The sequence below is a fragment of the Apostichopus japonicus genome, chromosome 6, assembly GCF_037975245.1.
Source record: "Apostichopus japonicus isolate 1M-3 chromosome 6, ASM3797524v1, whole genome shotgun sequence".
Lineage (NCBI taxonomy): Eukaryota > Metazoa > Echinodermata > Holothuroidea > Aspidochirotida > Stichopodidae > Apostichopus > Apostichopus japonicus.
The window spans coordinates 11,117,181-11,138,931 of record NC_092566.1 but is presented as its reverse complement, the minus strand read 5'-3'; the positions used below and the strand labels follow the sequence as shown (position 1 = coordinate 11,138,931).

General features: G+C 38.5%; 2 protein-coding genes across 2 annotated transcripts; one reads left to right on the top strand and one right to left on the bottom strand.

Annotated features, from left to right (window-relative positions):
• The first annotated feature begins 1,885 nt into the window (after positions 1 to 1,885).
• Positions 1,886 to 10,043, top strand: LOC139968981 (cytochrome c oxidase assembly protein COX18, mitochondrial-like). Its single transcript, XM_071973638.1, has 5 exons — positions 1,886 to 2,040; positions 3,674 to 4,415; positions 4,638 to 4,788; positions 6,850 to 7,082; positions 8,529 to 10,043. Exons 2-5 carry the CDS (start codon positions 3,699 to 3,701, stop codon positions 8,775 to 8,777), a joined length of 1,350 nt encoding a protein of 449 aa, XP_071829739.1. The 5' UTR covers positions 1,886 to 2,040; positions 3,674 to 3,698; the 3' UTR covers positions 8,778 to 10,043.
• Positions 9,067 to 21,568, bottom strand: LOC139968979 (uncharacterized). The gene is made up of 5 exons (XM_071973637.1): positions 21,517 to 21,568; positions 16,273 to 21,371; positions 13,804 to 14,189; positions 12,366 to 12,656; positions 9,067 to 11,831 (listed from the first exon to the last, which is right to left on the bottom strand). Exons 3-5 carry the CDS (start codon positions 14,165 to 14,167, stop codon positions 11,113 to 11,115), a joined length of 1,374 nt encoding a protein of 457 aa, XP_071829738.1. The 5' UTR covers positions 14,168 to 14,189; positions 16,273 to 21,371; positions 21,517 to 21,568; the 3' UTR covers positions 9,067 to 11,112.
• Positions 21,569 to 21,751: the final 183 nt, after the last annotated feature.

The window sequence follows — 21,751 nt, the reverse complement described above, 5'->3', positions numbered from 1 at the left end:
TAGTGCAAATATTTCATGAGTTGAAAGATGGAATGTTCCATGAGTCAACGACGCGCAGCCGAGTTGAATGGAACAAATGACATCTTTCAACGAATGAAATATTTGCACTATTGCACGAATGGAAACCATTCATTATTTGTTTTATACAACACCTTCAAATTTGGATATAATTGGATGTAAAATGCACTCATGCAACAGATTGTATTGAACAGACAGGTTTCTCTGCTCTCTTACCATTGAAAAAAGTGTTATCAAAAAAGTATAACGCATGGTTCTATCATCATAGCGTGCAATAGAGCGGATTTTGCATGCAATCGACGAGCAATTGACCAATCAAATGGCCGGAATATAATTAGGTGTTGTACAACATTGTATAACATATAACATCGTTTTTGTTTGATGTTCATAAGCATTTGATACAACAGCCTTTCTTGTAAGTTACGAACTTACTGAATTAAAAAGTAAGCATTTGGTTAGTTGCTAAGTGTCACGAAATTTGCACAACTAAATATCCAATCGTCAAACTCACGTTCAATTGAAGTCAGGTAATTTAATCGTGCTAGAAATCGCGTTCATGAGTTTATTTTTCAACATTGTTTGTGTGGCATTGTTCCAAGCAAGGGCGCAGGTCAGGAATACTTCGGAATCCTAGTGTACAGTACAAAAAAACAAACAAAAAATAACATGTTTGTGCGGTAAAAAACAGTCCAAAAGTCTTCAACATATTTAAATATTGCTTTGCATCTAAGTACACTCAATAGTTACTAAACTTTCTGGAAAGGGAGGGGATTCCGTCCCCTTAAATCAACGCAAATGTTAAAACACCCCTCTCTTAATAATGGAGTATGCCAGCCAGAAACGAGAGATACATGATTCGTGAAAACCGTGGAAATCTCCTGGATTTGAATCCATATTAGTTAATGGCCAGAGTTCGAAACCCGATGATATCCGAGATGCTAGTTGTCATCTTCATTATCCACTCGACAGTAGCGGAGCTAGGGGTATTGGTCAGGGGGCGAGAATGCCCAGCAAACACTAAAACGTTTTTAAAACATTATTAAAACGTTTCGTCTTTTGTTTTAATAACGTTATTTGTGGTGTAATAAATATGTCACGAAAACGTTTTCAGGCTATTATTCCAAACATTTTTTCGTTAAAACATTAATATAACATTAATATCTCAATAAAACAGTTATGCCGACATTTTTATAACACCACATTTAACGTTATAAAACATATTTTAAAGGCTCTTTTAAAAATGTTATGATAACGTTTTGTGTTTGCTGGGTGGTCTGTAGGGGCGCTTTCGACACTATCTAAGCGGAGCGACACCACAGGTTGGCGCGGAGCGTACAGACATTTTTTTGAGTAAAGATACTCCCTAGATCGCCGGAAATGACCCTTTCCGGGCCTTGCTAATTTGCAGATAAACGAAGAATAAATAGCTGATAAATTAAAGACCGTCGTTAGAGCATTTTGTCAGAAAATTACACCAACACAATGTGACAAATGTCAATAGGTAGATGAGAGCGCAATAAAAAAGTCAATAATCGCGAATAAGTAAAAGGTGATAAAAGCTGAAAAGGGCTCCAGCAGTCCATTTGAGTCCGTCAGGGGGGGGGGGGCATCCGCCCTCCCCCTGACTGTATATGGACGCTCCGCCACTGCCACTCGACCGGAGTATTACTGATGATGTCGAACAGCGACCAAAACTTTTTAAAGCTATTTATATAAATCATTGTTATCTCATTTCATTTAACATCTCGATGAACTGTTGTTTCACAATTAAAAAAAAAGCACACATACATACATTGTTTTTGGTTTCCTTTGGAAGTCTCAGAATCAACTACTGTATTTCAAAGAACTAGTTTAAGTTTGCTGTAACTACTGATACGGCTGTCCAGTGATATCAAACTGTCTGTGAGAGTGATGAAGTTGCATGACCCCCTGCACTCGAGCCTCGAGCAAAACCAGCTAAAAAAAGCAATGTCGTTGGCTTTCCCATGTGTCCACTCTTTGCTGACATTTATTTGAGAAAAGGTGAGATTATTAAGGAAAGCCATTAATCCTCGTAGAAAGAATTTGAAGGTAATTTGCTGCAATCGTATTCCAAGAAAACTAGTAAATGATTATACACCTGTGCTCACAATCCTATTGGTATAACATAAGCAGTACTTTAGCGAATATGAGTTAAGGACTGCAAACTTTGTATGTTATATGCGAGACACCGTGACCTTATGTTAGTAACGTTACGTAGTTTCCGTGCTGTTTTCGTAAAATAGACATCAATAGGTTAAGCTCGGTTATCATGTTAGTTTCGTGTATTTCATTATTATAGTGACTAGTGCAAAAACTACAATTTACAAAGCCTCCATTATTGAGCACCCTAGGCCTGGCTAAGCCTTATGTTAGACTAGTGTACAGTTATGGTATTCATTTGCATATTCTAAAGCGTTGTGGCAATTCGCCGGTCAGCTGACTGAATAATAATGCAATACCCTAAAATTCGTCCAGGAGTTACTTAACCAATCAGAGTGCCAAGTACACAACTCCATCTCATAGTGATGAAATGCCAAGTACTTAAAATAACTTTCTTTGAAATCCTAAGGGTACAACTAGAAATCCTTTGAAGAACGAACTAATGGTCTATTAAACACAACACTTGGCATGTTGTGGGATATAGTATGAGATTCAACTTTCCGTATCGTAAATTCCATTTCAATAACCGCCAACTCCTTTATTTATGCAAAATTAAATAGTTGTATCTGCAATATGTACATTTAAAATTAGACAGAGAACGTGTGGTTTTCAAGTTGTGATTCCATCTTTATCCAGCTGCCCAAGGGAAAACATATAACAAGGGCTGTGCACCTTATTTGTCTGGCTGCTGGGCGAATAACATACTTTTTCTTTTAATTGCATGGAAGCTTTGCTAATTGTGTGAGTGTTAGTCCTCATTCATCAGACTGCCTGGGAATAACATGATATATTCCCATATTCGTTGAGCAGCTGAATAAAAAGTGAGGGCACTGTGCCTTATTTGTCTGCTGCTTGCTAGATAACATTATGCGTTTCTCTTATTCCTGATGGCTGCTAGAAGAATAGGCTCGACCATTCTCAAAGTTGCTGGAACCCCTCTCCTCCCCCCATCCCCCTCCAAAAAAAGGGTACTCATGAAGTTATGTTTTGGCCTTACATGGGGTTAGTAAACTGTCAAAGAGCTTATTTACATTGTCAGGACTTGTACCATTTGGTGAGTTTGTGCAAAAGAATGCATGAAGCCAATTGCTTAAAGTAGGCCAATAATTACTAGAAGTCCAACAACACATACACTTTGTTTATGACTGAAGTACTGTATTATGGTTTAATATAGCTATGATAGAAATTGTGTTAATAGCACACAATAATACAATTGGCTTTTGTTACCTAGTATTTCAGTATCACTGGCATTATAGAACATGATAGAAGTCCAGAACAGAGCTAATGTACTAATTTATTCCTCATTTGATGCAGTTGTGGTTTGGAGTTTATATCTGGAAAGTTCTGTTTTCCACATGCTCTTTCAAGGCAGTAATATAGTGAAAGGTGCTCATTATCCTTAAAAATATCTGGACATAAATGTAACCAACCCATATTAAATTGCCTTTGGGTTTTTATTTGGTTCCTTCATCAGATACGGACACAGAAATTCAGGCACAATGTTCTGCAGACAAACTTTTCAATTTGTTCCCAGGGCAGGATCTATCGAAACTTTGTGCAGTTGGAAACTTTACGGCGCAAGGAGAGTAACAAGCAGAATTAGAATTATGCAAATCCATGCCAGCTCTGCAGGTGTTAGGGTTGTACCATTAAGGAGTTACTCATGCCTATGCAGCTGGAAGCCAGGGAAAGAAACTGCAGATTTGGTGGCATATAAATATAATAACAGCAATAGACATTTATCCAGTTCAACTATGACAGGAACAACTTGCCTGAATTTTGGTCCTTCATTTGACACTAGATCTCAAAAAATCACAAAGGCGATGTTTTTGCATCATCTCAGTCATCGCCCATTTCTTCAGGCAAAGTCAGCTGTGGGCATTTGTTCTAAGAGATTCAAGTCAACCGAACCTGTTACGGTCTATGAACACATCTTAACCTCGGAACCAGTTCACATGGCTCAGTCGCTTTTTGAGCTAGGACAATCGTTGTCTGGTTTCCACTGGGCAGGATCTATAGCAGTAACAACGTTTGCATTGAGATTTGTTCTAACTTTCCCTTTGTCTGTGTATGCCCAAAACATCAGAGGAAAAGTGGAAGGTTTTCAGCCCGAAATTGTAGCACGTTCCAGGTACATCTTCTCTCAAAGATTTAGGCATCGGATGAAAGAAGAGAAATGGTCAGAGAAGCGTGCTCAGAGAGTCTTTCTTGGACTGGTGAGATGAAACTGTTTGATAAAACTAAAATGTCATAGAAAAAGAGATAATATAAGACCAGATAAGAAATTAAGATGATTATTGTCCTCCAGATAGTAATGTTTTGCCATAACGATCCTTTCACACCTTGAGTATTAAATTTAAATTAGGAATATTTGGTCGCAAAGTTGATGAAGCGCAAACAATTCTTCAACTGTCTATCATTCTTTTTCTGTGTCAAAGGTCAGACTCCAAGCTAAAGAGATTTATGTGAGAGAAAATTGTCATCCTGCCAAAGGTTCTGTGTTGCTACTGGTACAACTCCCTCTGTGGATCACAATGTCATTGGCTCTCCGGAACATGAGCGGTGCTTTCTCAGGACGCTTCTTCACAGGTGAACAAGTCAAAATACCTGCAATTGGTCCTCTATCTGGAGATCATTGTAAATTTGCAATTTTTATGAATAATGCGTGATATGGGTGGAGAAAAGAAAATTAATTACTTAATTCAATCCTGTGGCAGCTCACAACTTTTTATTTAACAGTTTAAGAAACAAGATTTAACCTTGAATTGGAAGAGAACAACTGACGTGTAGTCACCTGACAAAGTGAGGGTAATTTTCTTAGCAACACTTCAAATATGTTGTAAATTTAGTTTATTGCAAAAGCATTTTGGATGCAAGAATGAAGGGGTAAACAAAGACCTGAATTGCAATAGGATAGTGCATCAAGAAACCCGTTGGAGGTTTACCTCTTGCCTCTTTTACGGTGGCCTGCGTAGAGAACATGGTGGTAGCTGAACACCCCCCCACCATAAATGCATATATATATATATATATATATATATATATCTATATATATATATATATACATATGTGTATATATATATATATACATATTTATATATATTTATATATATATATATATATATATAAATATATATAAATATGTATATATATATATACACAGGGGCGGCGATCTGTTTCAAATATTGGGGGGTACATTTGCTTGGGTGCAGGCGAATTACTATCTAAGCGGAGCGCCACCATTGGTTGGCGCGCAGCGTACAAGAAAAATTTTGGTTTTGATAGCCCCCCAGATCACCGGAAATGGCACTTCTCGAGCTTGAAAATGACCAACCAGATGTACACTTTTGCCTGAGAACCAACTTTTTCCTAATAGTCTTTTTTTTCATTCATAACCTTTTTTCAAGATTGTCACCAGTCACACATCATGTTCGACCTCATTGCATCTCCTGTGGATCATTGCATTTGTAGGTAATTCTACGTAATGCCCCACAATACCCGTCAGCCCCACTTTTCAAAGTTTTAAGCCCATTATTTGTTCAAAATTTGAATGATAAATTCACTTCAAAACATACCCATAATGTTGCAAAAAAATTCATCTATGGACAACCAATATAGAAAAAAAAAACCTCAACCCCTAACAGACACTTCAAAATTGAACGAGTAGAGGGAAGTATGATGAAGAATGTTGGTCAAGTAATTTTCGAAAATTTAGACAGGTGCCTTGCGAGGAATTTGCCAAGGGAGAGGCATAGCTTGTACCCAGACTTTCTAAGCGTAGCGCCACCATAAGTTGGCGCGAAGCGCAAAAGAAAATTTTGGCCAAAAATGCCTACCAGATCGATGGAAATGGCACTTCCCAGGCCTTGTAAATGCATCTAAGCATTTTCTATTTTGAAATTATTAGCGATATCATAAAAAAATACAAAACATTTGCTTAAGAAAAAACTATGCCACCAAATATTGGGGGGGATATTAGATACTATATCCCCCCACCTAAAATATTGGGGGGGACATGTCCCCCCGTCCCCCCCATGATCACCGCCCATGTATATACATATATATAAATATATATATTTATATATATATATATATATATATATATATAAATATATATAAATATGTCACAAAAAGTTAGTTTCCGTAAGTTACTGTATGCAATATAGCTAACTATTTTATATATATATATGTTCTATAGTTTTTTCACTGTTCTGGATTTTCCAACTCACTACAATTTCAATTATATATATTTTCATTTGCCTTTGTCGTTTACCTCCATTTCATTTAACAAAGTCTGTTCAAAGTATCTCTTTTGAGATCTGGCTTTAGGAATCAGGTTAGCACATGTTTGGTCTCTAGAGTAAGGCAAATATGTCACCAAAACAGAACTAGTATTTTTTGATACAGGTGACAAACGCCTACAGGGAAATTACAACCTTCCTTACCGGTTCCGAACCTCTGGACATACAATCATCTCACTACCATTCAATTATATATATGACTCATAATTGACAAATAAGGAGTACTGATATAGAAAATATATATATTGAATTTTTTTATCCCCCGTCAGCAAGACTTGGCAGTGGCATGAAAAGTGCAAACATAACACAATGAAAGTATGACTTTATATATAGATATATTTGTTTTCAGATCCAGAGTATCTAGTCTCAGAGTTTGCAACTGATGGTGCCCTCTGGTTCCACAATTTGATGATCCCAGACCCTTACCTGGTCCTCCCTGTTCTGGTGGGTGTACTGAACCTAATCAATATTGAGATGCATGCTCTCCATAAGGGCAGGGTCAGCGGCTTCCAAAAGGGATTGAATAACTTTCTACGAGTATTCTCTGTGTTGATGGTTCCAATCGCAGCCTACATACCTTCTGTGAGTTTTCTGTATGTACAGTAATGTGTACCAAAAGGGTAATGGTGGGAGTGGTGGTGATAGTGGTTGTGGTTTTGGTGTTGGTGCTATTGGTGGTTGTCACCGAGACGACGCTCAATTAAGCTGAACAGGTGGTTGTAGGTTTTAACCCATTTATTTACACGCGTGGTTTCAACAAGACCACAGGGAAAACTAGAAAGTAAAGATATCCAAACATCAATATACAAACATTGGTGAAATAAACACATGAATTGAACAAATCAATAATAACATAATAATAACATAATAATGCATTATATTTCTCCTTATAAAACAATGCACAAAAGGAAGAAGTATACAAATAACATTTGGCAACATGAAACAAGACATAGAGAAAGATTGGCGACAATTACATTCTTGATAATTAAAATTAACTTACAATCGTTACCGGGCAAAACCAACAGCACGACAAACTGCGGTGTACAGGGGTTTACAGGGATTAACGGCGGCTTGCTGGGGTTAACGGCGGCTTTCTGGGGTTAACAGGGGCTTTCTGGAGAATGTACAGAACACCAACAAAGTAATAACGTCTGGCGATATATTCTACTCCAGATACTCTTACAAATAAGCAAACAACTAATACACAAGAAAGGCAATCAAAATAACAGGCACAAGCATACAGCAAAATCACATTAAAGGCAAATATCTATAATGCGATATTAAAAGAGATATACAATTACAATACCAAGCCCCTTAATACTTATATAAAACAATTAGAATACTTACATACTAAGGAACAGTGCTATAGGAGCATGTGCGACGCCTCTCTGAACCAGGAGAGGAATGAAGCATGTGTCCTTCACAAAATACGCAAGTATACATCGATTACGTAATTGTACATCGATTACATAAGTATGCAAATCGAGGAGGTGGATATGAAAGGCAACCAGTAAATGGGCAGTATTGACCTCTGCCCGACCTGGACCAAGCGGAAATTTCCATTTGATCACGCTAAGCAAATAGCACACATCAGCAACGATGACAGTGGTGGTAGTGTTGGTGGTGGTGTTGGTGGTGGTTATGGTAGCGTTGGTGGTGATAATGATAATGACTATTTACAGTGCTAACTGCCACTTTAAAAAATGTTCACAAATTTCTCAGGAGTGACATCACTTTTGAAATTGAGTGGCTCGACAACACTCTGTGACCTTGAAACATTGGTTATGTATTGGCAGACATGGTTGTTTTCATATCATTTCAGTGGTAGTTATGTTGCTTTGATCCTGGTATGTTAATTAAATGGCCATTTATCAATAAAAATTGTTACTTTATATGTTCCTGTATATTGTCTTGTAAACAGCAGTTCCATTTGGCGTATTTTATATAAGTATGATATGGTAAAGGGAAAAGTTGTCCAAAGGTTTTAATTTCTCTCAAATTTTTCCCCACTGTCTCCTTCTTGTCCAGTCACTGGTACTGTATTGGACTGTGTCAGCTGCGTACAGTCTGGGCCAGAACATTGTGCTAAAGTTACCGTCAGTGAGGACCGCTCTAAATATTACCAAATCCAAAACAGATTCAGCTACTCCATTCCAAGACATGAAAGAGGTCTTTGAGTGTCGATATCTAGGCCGAAAGAGGGAAGGCCAGGACGAGGAAGAAGAACTGAAGGAGATGCTGGAAAATGTTCCGGAGAAGAAACCGCGAAAATTATAGTCCCTTTTAAAAGTTGTGTGGGCTTGACTTTTAAATTTTGTTTGGTTTGTTCCCATCATTTACGAAGATATTACCATAAGCTGGTGCCTGGTGGTGTTGGCACACCTTTGCCCAGAAAAGATCTTTATCAAAACCGTTTAGGTGCACCTCCGCTTCCCACCAGACTGTCCTCAATTATGGTGCACCTCTGTGTCCAATTGTATCTTTGTTAAATTGCATCTGCTTCCCACCAGATTCTTATGAAAATGGTGTAATTTCACCTCTGCGTTGCCACCAAATCTTGTTCCAATATATGGTGTTGTTTCACCTCTGCGTGCCACCAAATCTTGTTTATATGGTGTTGTTTCACCTCTGCGTGCCACCAAATCTTGTTTATATGGTGTTGTTTCACCTCTGTGTGCCACCAAATCATGTTTATATGGTGTTGCTTCACCTAGAGCTGTGTGCCACCTCATCTTGTTTGATATATGGTGTTGGTGCACATCTACCCCCACTAGGCCCTTATCGGAATGTTGTTGTTGTTGTTGATACACTTCTGCTTTCCACCAGACTCCGTATAAGGTAACTATCGAGTAGTGAATTATTTGGCACGCACTATGAAAGAATTCTTATATTCGAATAGGTGTAATCAACATGTAGTCATTAGTCTGCTAAACAGGTTGACGACAAAACCATCTTCAGCTTATCGTTCTGTATGCAAATTAATTACACTTATCATAGGTAGTACATCTAGTGTACTGTAACATATTCAGTAAGCACTGATTAAAATGTTTATAATTGACATTAATGTACAGTGGCAGAGATATTGTTTTAGGCATCAAGTGCTAGTATAACACAGAATATACAGAAGTGTCACTTAAGGTTCATGTACAGTATGATACTGTCAATTCAAACCAGTGGCGGAGCTAGGGGGTCAAAGGAGGGCACGTGCCCCGGGCACCGGGTTTAGGGGGGCGCTGAAAGGGGAGAATGGGAGTAAAAAAATAAGCACTTTTAGAAAAACATGGCGAAATTGATGTATGTCGTCAGGCATGAATATTTTTATTAGCAAATTTATAGATTGTGATTTCGACCGTTCGCTCTTTTTTTTTTAAATTCTATTCTGTAATGACTAGATGTCACGGAAATTTCAGGTATTTCAGTATACAGTTCAAAGGCAGTAGATTTCGAAAGGTGGAAATATCATAGGCGTAGGAGCACAATTTGATTTAGGGGGGGGGGGGGGGGCTGTAAATGACTTGCCCGAAAAATATAACCAACAATTACCTCTAGCTACGCCACTGATTCAAAATTAATATAAAAACTTGTTCTTTGTATTCTCTCATAAGGCAATAGAGTCAATAGTAATTGGGGGAAGATTTGTCAATAAACAGTCATGAGAGCATTGAAGGGGAAAGACTTGTCTGGATATCATAGAAATCTGTCAGCAATTACTGTTACAAAATCATTTATCAACTGTTAAAGAGGAACATATAAGTTTGTAACAGTCAGAGACCAACTGTAACCTATCATGAGATATTATTAAAAGGGAAATATATAGTCTGCAATCATTGAAAACCATTTGTAACTTCTTGTTTAAACACGTCGGGAAATATAGAGTTACCTCATGTCGGTTAACAGTCCCCATGGCCTTCTCTATCACCCAGGAGGTGTTAGAGAAGTTACTTGTCATCAGGAATTATTGAAAACATCCAGTTGGGACAATTTTTTCTATACTGTAGTGTCATGTCCTGCTTCAGAGCACTCGTATTGTCAGTACGAGCAGTATGAATATCATGTTTCTATCAGATAAAGGTTAGGAACTGTTTTACTGACAATACTAGTACTTTGAAGCATGATATTGGAGGACACTTTACAGAGGTATTATCATTAAGAAATTGTCCCAACTGGCTGATTGAAATAATCATATCGACATTAGTGGAGTTCAAAGGTCAGTGAGGTCAACATAAGTCCAAGTCTAAAACCTGGTAAACGCAATAACTGCGAACTAAGTAAGGCTTTGATTCTTGGTATATGTACAGTATAGATCTATATCGCTTCATTAGGCATGTGAAAGGTGATTGGGAGACAACAGAAGTCGTAGTTTCAAAGTACCTTGTGAAAATACAAAACTCCTAAAAGTAAAACACGGCTTAACTTTATATTAAGTAGGCCCACATAAGTGTAAGAAATCTTACTTATCACTGAGTTCAATACAATGTTCAAACACGGCTTACTAATATTGTGTGTAGTTGAACAGTTACGTTGAATTAATGTTTCCAATGTACAAATCTGGCAAGAGACGGCCATAGCCAATTGGGTTTCTTCTTTCATTTCTGGGTTTCACAACTGGCAATCAACAGAGAATGCTTGTATCCTGGTCTTGTAAGTGGAGTGTCAAATAACTACCAAGAACGGCACATAAAACAGAGATAAAAATTCCGTTCGATTCTTTCGACGCAATATTGATCTGATGGATAATTTCCTTCCAGAATTTCGGATACCGCTCCGATTGCAGTTGCAAAATATTGGAGTAGAATTCGTCGCAAATGTTCTTTACATCGAATCCTCCTATCGCAATTACTCCCAAAGTGAAGCACATCAAGAGACGGATCCATCCCAAGTAATCGAAGTGTGGTTGTATACTCGTTGCGTCACTCTTTTTCGACCATTCGTCAAAGAGGGTATACTGCCACGTGATGTTTGTAACTATGGCCAGAGTAAGCACGGGAAGCATACACATAACGAAAATATTGCAAAATCTTCGGAAGCAATTGAATTCAGTCAGTACGTTGTGAAGGGTATCTCGGCAGCGATCTATTTGCCCCTGATAGTCGTTTATGTAAAGCAGAAGAAGGCGAAATTGTCGATGAAAAGAACGGCGGATGAAGTAGATTATGTAAGCGAACAGACACCATGTGATCGACATAACGAAAACGTAAACACAAATGAAAACGGTGTTGACCTTGGTTGGGGTTAGTTTACACTGCTCGTGAAACATGACGTAACTTCGATACGTGAATAAAAGGATGGGCCAGATGATGCAAAGAATGAGGAATGGTTTCCCCGGAAGACCTATTATGGAGGAAAAGCGAAACAATGAAAGGTTTTATATCAAATAGATACTAAACAAGCATTTATTTTCAAGTTTGCGTTTATTGAGCATGACAATAATAATTTATATATATGTATATATATATAGGCATATATATAGGCATATATATGCCTATATATATAGGCCTTTATATTGGCCTGTGATATTTAGGCCTACCACCATGTTCTCTACGGAGGCCGCCGTGGAAGAGGCAAGAAGTTAACCTCCACCGGGTCTCCAAAACACTTTCTTCTCGATGGGCACGCACTACCCTAGGTTATTATGCGATGAATATCATATGAACCGCTTCATCTATTGATATATATATATATATATATATATATATATATATATATATATATATATATGTTACTATTGAATGCTAATGTATTTACATTACTCTTGAAATCAGCCAACTGAAGGATACTTGTTTCACTGAGAGTAAATTGATAGCGATCCCTTTCAGTCTTATATAATATGTGAGATGACTTTATCCCGAGTGAGGAACAGATTACCTGTATGCTTCCAGTCCACATATTGTGCCCGTTTAGCAATGTAACGAATGTTGAAAGTTCTAGCCCAGAATAGACAAGGATGGTTCTCCAGTCTGGAACAGAGCACCACGAAAGGAAAAAATGACAGACTCGCAACAAATGGAAATTGATTAATAAAATGTAGAAGTTGCTTGGAATCAGCCCACGTTGTGTAAACAGTCAGCCCAAGATAATATGCATTGATAGCAAGGAGTATTGACCACATCACGGAGGACATGACACCGCTCCCGTAGTGGCACCAGATCTTGGCACCTGCATGGGGAAAATGTTAAAACCGGAATTGTAATAAGCAATACAAACCATCCATGCTTTCTGCTAGTTTGTTTTTTTCTTCGAATTCAATTTGATTGGTGGCGAAAAAAAAAGACCCTTTATTTTGTTTTCCAAAATGGATGACATTATATAATGGGGCTAGTAGAGGGCGCTGTCATATCGGTCCTAACAGAGCCGTATATTTAGACGGCTCTGGGTCCTAACAGAGCCGTATATTTAAATATACGGCTCTGGGTCCTAACGCGCATAGATGATCTATATATGTTATTCACCGATCTCTGATTTAACGCTCATAACACGCGATATGAATTTGCACACTAGTACAGACGCGCGATGTGAGAGTGATTTGCTATTTGGTGCTACTTGTGCAATTTCGCTGAAGGAGAAAAAAGCGAGTTAGAAAACACATGTTTAGGTGTTAAAGATAACATAGTCTGTCTCGAAACTGCGTTCCAAAAGACCTCTTCTTCAATTATTACGAACGACACTGTATAGCCCATACCATCCATACCCATACGCGAAATTTAATGGGCAGAGGGATTTGAAAGAGAATAGTGCAGAATAACCATAACCCTTCATGTATATAAGCTTGATTTTGTTTTATTTACGAGAGAGTGCTTCTGTTAATATAACACACATGGAAAATGGTACACGGAGACGTTAACTTATATGAAAAGGTGTACTACGGTTTTCTTACAACCTTGCTGACACGTGGCCCTGCTCCGCAGGCCTTAAAATAGACTTAGTGGGACTATACTAATACGCAGGGGGGGGGGGGGGATAGGAACCTTCCAAAAAGTGGGGATGGGGCACAACGTCAGAGGGGCACTTTCTCATTCCACAACCACCACTCGTTATGCTATAAACCGATACATACCGGCCATATTACTAAAATATATATGGTGTGTTAATATGCTATCAAATCTATATATGGTGCACGCGTGAATCATTAAAACAAAATATTACAATTAACAAAGGATTAAGATATCCAAAAGATTCTTCATCAAAGGGGCACATTTTATTTGCCAGTAGGGAACATTTGCTATTTTGGAAACAAGTTACAGGGAGGGGCATGTGCCCCCCGCCCTCTCCGGCTCCTACCCCTGCTAATACGTGTGTAACTTACCAATACCTCTCTCGTTGTATTTAACAGTTTGGCCATAAAAATCCCACCAGAGCGTATCACAAACGTCACATTCTTTGTTCTTATTTAGCTGATTTAAGAGTGGTTGCGTTTCGTCGTTGTCATGGCATGTAACATTTGAATTATCCAATTGTATTCTATTGTGAAACGTATCTCTCTTGTTTACACGTAATCCACGCACTCGGCATTTTAAGCACTTCCTTGTGTCGTCCACAACTTTTGAGTCAGTCATTCCAAGAATCTTTAGAATGATCCAAAACGATACGGGCCATTTCTCTCTTTTAGTAGAATCATTTGCGATCAAACATCTCTCCTCAGATGCGGGAATTTGATATCCTAATTCCATGGCTGGGCTGAAATGGCAAACTCTGTGTAAAGTAATTGTTACAGTAAAGAGAAAACCCGCACACATCAGTTATATGATAAATACATTATTGGTCAGTTAAACAACTTATTGACAGAGTTAAAATGCGGTTGTCCAGTGCCATGCCCGCGGGGGGGGGGGGGGTGGAAGGGAGGAGGGGGTGGAAGGGAGGAGGGTATGAACCCACCTCCATCGCCAATCGGGGGGGGGGGTTCAGGTTGACCCCTCCCCTGGTGTACAACCCATTTGCAACCTGGCTCACATAAATAGATACAAAATTTCAGAGTATTTTCTAGCACAACATTTTGCTTCAACATAAATCAGTAGTCTAAATATATCTCATAACACACCGTTTGACTTCCAAACTTTTCAACTACTCCAGGACCACCACCCCTCCAGGTCCTTTACAAAATCCTCGATTTTTCTCTGTACCAAGGTTGAGGGGTGGGGGTGGGGGTTCATGGGGGACATTCTTGTCCTCCCAATATAAAAATAGACTTTCTTCCAAATGACTAACATTGAAACTAATACGCTAAAAATGAAATGTATGTAAAATGATAAACATGATAGGATCATTCTGGGATTACTCGCTTACCAAACAAAATTTACTCAAAGGTGGAGGAGGGGGGGGGGGCACCGTCCTCTTAAAACCCTCCCTAGTACGGGCAACAGCCAACCTTTGTGCTTTCCCCACCCACTTACAAAAAAAGAAGGTGAAGCTCTGGCTACGAGACTGCTCTGCATGGCCCTTCCATAAGGATCCATGCCTCTATCTAAAATCAGTCGGGGAAATTTTGACCCTCGAAGCCTTCAGATCATGTAGGACTAACCGCCACCAGGACTGCGGTGTTCTGTTATTTCTGGAATGGTGTAGTGGTATCCAGTGGCGGAGCGTCCATACAGTCAGGGGGCGGATGCCCCCCCCCCCCCCCCACTGACGGACTCAAATGGACTGCTGGCGCTCTTTTCAGCTTTTTAACACTTTTTACTTATTCGCGATTATTGACTTTTTTATTGCGCTCTTATCTACCTATTGACATTTTTCACATTTTGTTGGTGTAATTTCCTGACACAATGGCGATGACACCTATTTATTCTTCGTTTATCTGCAAATTAGCAAGGCCCGGAAAGGGTCATTTCAGGCGATCAAGGGAGCTTCTTTGCTCAAAAAAATTCTGTACGCTCCGCGCCAACCTGTGGTGGCGCTCCGCTTAGATAGTGTCGAAAGCGCCCCTACAGACCATTCTCGCCTCCCTCCCCCTGACCAATACCCCTAGCTCCGCCACTGGTGGTAAAGTTCTTGGGTAGACCAAAACATCAAGGCTATTCCATTGTCGAGACGTGTAGTAGGCCTAACTAAGGCGTGAAGTAACCCTTCAGTTGCATTGAGAAATCTACTTGCTTAATCTGCTGAGGCTTCTTACATTATATGAACTTTGAGAATTCCGAACAACATTAGAAATATGTGGCTCAAAAGTCATTGAAGAATCGAATATTTAACCATGATTACTGGCTTAAGAAAGCTTGAGTCATCTCAGAATAACCAATTTTTATTAAAAGCTTTTCGTGACTTCTGAGATAACTGATGAGAAATCGTTTAATTTCAAAATATTTATGTTCATTCAAATCCACATAATGAATACTTAGCATCAACATTAGGCCTATACATGTATTGGCGAGTTCAGCATAAATATTGGTCGATTCAAAAGTAGTATCCGTTGTATCTATCAAATCAATATGGATTCAATGATGATTATATCTAAATATTTATTCAGCATGCACACATTGATCAAGTCAGCATGAATTGTAATGAAAGGTAACATCCATGTGCTGATGAAAGCACCAACTTGCATACTAATTAATAAACATATTCACATTTTGATTAATATATCATACATGTTGCTCATTTCAACGTTATGTAAGAATCACATGAATAAAGTATAGACGTAACATATGGCCTATACATATGATAAATTCAACATACATATCGGATCAGATCAATATATGCATTCATGAATGATATCCCGGGTTCAAAATACGTTCTAGGCAATGATTTCTTAAATTTGAACAAATATAGTTATACTCACATAGTTAGTAATGCTGTACTCCGATGTGTGTCTGAAATTAGCACTATACTTCGTATATGGTTGCCGACAAACAATACAATCGTTCATGCATCTGATGCTCCGGTTCAGCCGCTAGAAATATGCATCATTGACGGTTTCCTTGTCTGTTTACTTGAAGGTTCAATACCGTATTTCTTTGAACTATATATGATTTACATATTAAGTAAATTTTAAGTAAGCAAGTATTATGAACATCATGAATTATTATGAACTGAGTAAGGTATTTTTTTTTAAAACTATTTCCGATTCGTCACCTTATCAGCTCTACTTTGTCGTGAAAAGAATTGGGTATAGCTGGAAAAGTCTCAAGAACATCCGTTCAAATTGTCCCAAAAATGAAAAGTAAAAATAGAAATCCGGTTGGCCTTATATTCGCCGGTTGTGTTATTCAACAGCTTTGACGGTAAAAATAATCAACAAGTGCAAGCTGGCCTAAAAAGCAAAAGCAAAACAATGGAATACAAGACAAGAAAATATGCAATCGAATGTGCATCGAGTGACCGTAATTGACTTATTCAACTAAAGAGGGGGCAATCTAATCCTTCCCTTTTAAGGATTTTGACAAATTCTCGGTTTATTTTTAGATCGCTGGTCAGTACGCCTAACTGGGAGACTACTGTATATGCACAAGGTGAAAGTACATTCACCAAGAGCTGTATACCATTCTTAATCAACGTTACGTAATCTTCGTTACATTTTGTAGGACCCCAATTTGATTGGGGAAGGTGGGGGGGGGGAGGGGGCTGTAACGATTTGCCCGTAAAATGTAAACCGATATATGGAAGGGTGCACTGGTGAGATCTCCTCACCTTTGAGAATTTTTTTGACCAAATTAAGGGTACTGTGATGTCCGGGCACGGAGCTGGGGAGCCGACTAAAGTTTGAGGAAGACAAAGACGAAAGTCTGTAATAACACACACTGACGAAACTCCGTAGTAAAGTAACATAACAAGTTGTATTTACAAAGAGTTATTTACACCGTTCTGTTGCTCACAAAAAAAAACACGAAAAACAAGGAAACAAAGTATATATGACTCTTATAAGAAATGTCGAAACACACGAAAATGCTCGAAATCTATCAACGTAGGTCGTAAATGGTGCAAATTAGCTAACTCGTATAAATACCGTGTTGGTCTGTAGGCCTCCAGCACCCGAAATCAATTTTTTTTTTAGTTTTTTTTTAATTTCATGGAAGGCCAATTAAACAGCTCTGCCACTACAGGTACAAAGATGCATAATTGTGCTACCATTGGAAGTAAATTTTTATCCAAGGATTTTCATTTTTTAGGGTTACCGTAGTCTACCAATAATCCTGATCCTTTTTTTCTACTAAACTATATATTCTGTATAATATTGCCAACAGTCCAGTCGGTCAAGCTTAGAACGTTAGTCTAACTACCTGTACTATACGGAGCTACTAACTCTCATCAAGCAAGATTATTGCAGTCTATTTTTTTTTTCAGAGCCCGAAACAATATCAGCATATTGCCCGAATTTTCACGGAAATATCCTGTAGGGCAGCCGCCCAGTTCCGCCTCCAACGCGTATGGTTATAGGCCTATGTTTGCGATGCGGTAGCTTGAGGAGGGTTAAACGCGTAGAGGTTCATCAGCCTTTTATTGAGTGTCAAAAGTTCAATAGTTCCCGACAGTGCATGGATTCCACAGACGACAGTGCGTGTACTTATTTACAATCCATGCGTATAGGCAAGGAGGAAGTGAAGTTCTGCAGAAGAAGCTAAACACACCTATTTACACACAAAATGCTGAATTGCTTTACATTTAGTTGCCACAAACTGGTTGAATACAGCTTATATATTGTTCATTGCATGACCAGAGAGTGAACAAGGAACTCATATCAAATTTGTGGATAGTATTAGGTCTACGAATTAAAGTGATCTCGAACTGATCGAAACCTTTATCTGTACAATATCAAATTTTACCCGTTTCCACAGTTAGTTAGGGGATTCTAAGTCTCCCCTCCCCCTCGACTGAGTAACGTAAGAACAAGTTCTTTATTGGGGGGCCAGAGGTATAGCTCAGGGATGTCACAATGGTGGGTGTGGGTAAGGGGGGTGGTGACTGTCACGGTGAGTTTGGATTTAAGCCGCCAAAAGCCGCTATTAATTTAGCATGTTCGGCCCCATAGCGGGGTCGGGTATAGACGGGTGTAGACTGAATAAAGACACGGGTTTGGAGTAGGTTGTGTAAAATGGATAAATAGAAGGCGCCCGACTTCTGACCATAAGTAAAAACCCTGAATCAAACCCAAAACTCGAGCATATAAAACATCGCATACAATCAACATATATGTAAACTGTGATTAACTAAATATACTCACGGTATGTTATAGTATTTATACAATAATTTTCATTGCAGTAGTATTGTCCTTCTTTTTCATCCTTCAAGTAGGCAAAAGTATTCCAAGAATCGACTCGAAACTACGAAGACAGTCATGATTAAACCGATGTTAAATATTCAGTATTAAATCAACAATTTTAAATTTAGTTATAAACTCAATATCCTTAACCTTAATAACGATGATGCTCCCTTTCACTCTCAAGAATCAACTTGCGGGTTAGCTACGTTTGAACTCCCGGTTTCAACATGACAGGCGTCAAGGATGACCAATGGGTCTGACAAACTACACTGTACAATATAACTGGAACAGCCATGGTGAAACGCAAGGAGGAATCCCGCTTAACTACATATAGACGTCGGGAAAACGTCCCTCAGACGATCTAATAAATATGTACATAACTAGTGGCATAATAGACCAAGACACAATTGTATTGATTAACTGCAAAGGCCACATTATATATCTTTCCACAGTACTGCCCTAGAAACAAACACCAGCCTATACATCTAACTAAACATAGATCCAAATCCAGAAATTATGAATAGAGTAAATTCTGTAAGGCCTACACTTCCTTAACCTAACCTTCAAGGCACACACTTCCTTTGACACTTTGAGATGTCCCTCAAACTGAACACTACAAACTTTAAAAGGCATATATAGACACATATGTACACATAATTGGCAATGATCATGGTTATCTCAACCATGAGCTTCTGATATACACTCAAAAACCCCAGGACTAAACTCTTAAAGTACTAATGAAAACAAATAAATGCACACTTCTTATAAGTAAATATATTACTCTAAGGTATTGTACCATAGCCTTGTCCTACACAATACACTGTGTAGAATAGCACATGCCAGCCCTCATTTGCAGTAAGGGTAAATTATACTTTAAATAATGACAATTTAATTAATTGAACAAAATACTGTTAAGCAAGTCAATTAACTCACCAGTTAGTCAACTTCTCCTACAAGGATGTAAATAAAAACAATAATTGAAAATCAACTTCTAGAACTCTTCTCACTGATAACCATGACGTCTCTATGCATGGTGCTCTATTGGGGAGGGGGGCGGGGGGGGGGGGGAAACCTATACTAAGGCAGGCCAATGGTGAAAAAAATCATCGAGAATGCCTTTCGCGGAGTCTTTGACGGACGCTTCTGGGCATAGTACCTGCACATTTCCTATCACACATAGTGCCTCGAACTTGCCTACGGTGTCTATCACTCACAACTAGTACATTTTAGCAACTAAATGTTACCCACAATTCGTTTGGCGGCCTTACACAATGTCATGTCTGGTCGTCAACCAATCAAAAAGCTTCTTTGAGGTATTATGCGATATATATATATATATATATATACATATATATATATATATATATATATATATATATATATATATATATACGGCTCTGTTAGGACGCATACGACTCTGTTAGGACAGATATGACATTGCCCGCTGTACAAAACGCTTAAAGGCATTGAAGACTCACCCCAAACCGCGTGCGGCCATCTGAAAAAGTTAACTTTCTGTCGGTGGCAAGTGACGTTTTGTAACGTAGTTATAAACGATACAGCGATGGATAAGATAACAAGATAACAAGATAAGATAAAGATAACAAGGTATCACGTTTAAACGTGATACCTTGTTATCTTTAGCTGGACCTGAGATGTCCATCGCTGTATCGTTTATACACTGTGCTGTGGGTATTGACCGCAGCTGTATGTACTGACTGTACACTATAGTGTCTTATTACCGACGGTATAGCAGGCTGTGTGTATTTTCTGGGATCAATGGTGGTGTCTAACACTTCTGTTACACCTCATTCAAACCTAGGTCAGATTACCGGCATTAGACGTTTCTTTTTGCGCGAGTCTTCGCACCCTTTAAAGATTCCCATTGGAAATTGCTCTTACAGATAGTCAATATTAAATGAGGATTCTTAACACACGACATGGTTTGTACAGCAATCAACAACTACGTGTCAAATCTTGCTCCTGCAGGTGTAGAGCCATGTAACTACCAATAACAGCAAACGATAAAGTAATAAAAACTCCATGGTTCGATGCTTCTGACAGATTTTTTATCTCATGGATAATTTTCTTCCAAAATTTCGCATAAGACTCAGATTGCAGCTGCAAAACATTGAAATAAAATCTATCGCTAAGACCCTTTAAACTGACTCCCCCTATAGCAATTAATCCCAAGGACAGGCCCATTGCAGTTATGATCCACCCCAAGTAATTCATTAATATATCACTAATATTTCTTTGGAGATTCATGCCTTGAGCATCATCACCTGTTACATAATCCCATGTGACATTTGTCGTTACAGATAAAATCAACAGAGGAAACATTATCATAATATAAATGTTACAACATTTGCGAAAGCAATTGAATTCGGCAAAGACGTGTTGGATGGTATCTCGACAGAGGTCAATCTCTCCCTGGAATTCGTTGAGGTAAAGGAAAAGATGACGAAATTGTCGGTGAAATGAAAGACGGATGAAGTAGATAAGGTACATAAATAGACCCCATGTGGCCATCATAACGTAGCAATAAACACAATGGAGTAACGTTTTTACGGTTGACGACGATAAACACTTGTCTAGTACGATCAACACATAGCATAGATAAAGAAATGTCAGGGCAGGCCAGAGTATGCAAAGAACGAGGAAGGGTTTCCCTGGAAGACCTGTTTATAAAATGAAAAGACAAACACGAAATCTTTTTTTTTGTGACAGTTTCTCATGGTTTATCAAGAGATGCGATCTCATGGTGACGATTAATAAAGTATTTAGTAAATTAGGTTTTTTTAAGATAGCTTAAGAACAACCCACCTGTATGCTTCCAGTCCACGTACTGTCCCCTTGCTACCAGGTAACGAAATTGAGCCAATTTAATTCGGAATTTCTCTTTTGCGTGACCCATAAATGTAAAGTTTGGATACTATGTAAACTATTTAGGAGATCTGTGCATGTTACAGCCTATGTCTGCTTCATGTTAGACCTTAATACAAAATAGATTTCTCATTTAATTTCGAACGTAACCTACCATAGCGGGCTGTGTATAACA

What these genes read in the sequence shown, in the direction of transcription:
- LOC139968981 (XM_071973638.1), top strand. Translation starts at nt 3,699, where the DNA reads ATGTTCTGCAGACAAACTTTTCAATTTGTTCCCAGGGCAGGATCTATC. An exon ending in CTCAGGACGCTTCTTCACAG is followed by an intron (nt 4,789 to 6,849) that starts GTGAACAAGTCA and finishes ATTTGTTTTCAG; the next exon opens with ATCCAGAGTATCTAGTCTCA. An exon ending in TCGCAGCCTACATACCTTCT is followed by an intron (nt 7,083 to 8,528) that starts GTGAGTTTTCTG and finishes CTTCTTGTCCAG; the next exon opens with TCACTGGTACTGTATTGGAC.
- LOC139968979 (XM_071973637.1), bottom strand. Translation starts at nt 14,167, where the DNA reads ATGGAATTAGGATATCAAATTCCCGCATCTGAGGAGAGATGTTTGATC. An exon ending in ATACAACGAGAGAGGTATTG is followed by an intron (nt 12,657 to 13,803) that starts GTAAGTTACACA and finishes TTCCCCATGCAG; the next exon opens with GTGCCAAGATCTGGTGCCAC. An exon ending in TGTGGACTGGAAGCATACAG is followed by an intron (nt 11,832 to 12,365) that starts GTAATCTGTTCC and finishes CCTCCATAATAG; the next exon opens with GTCTTCCGGGGAAACCATTC.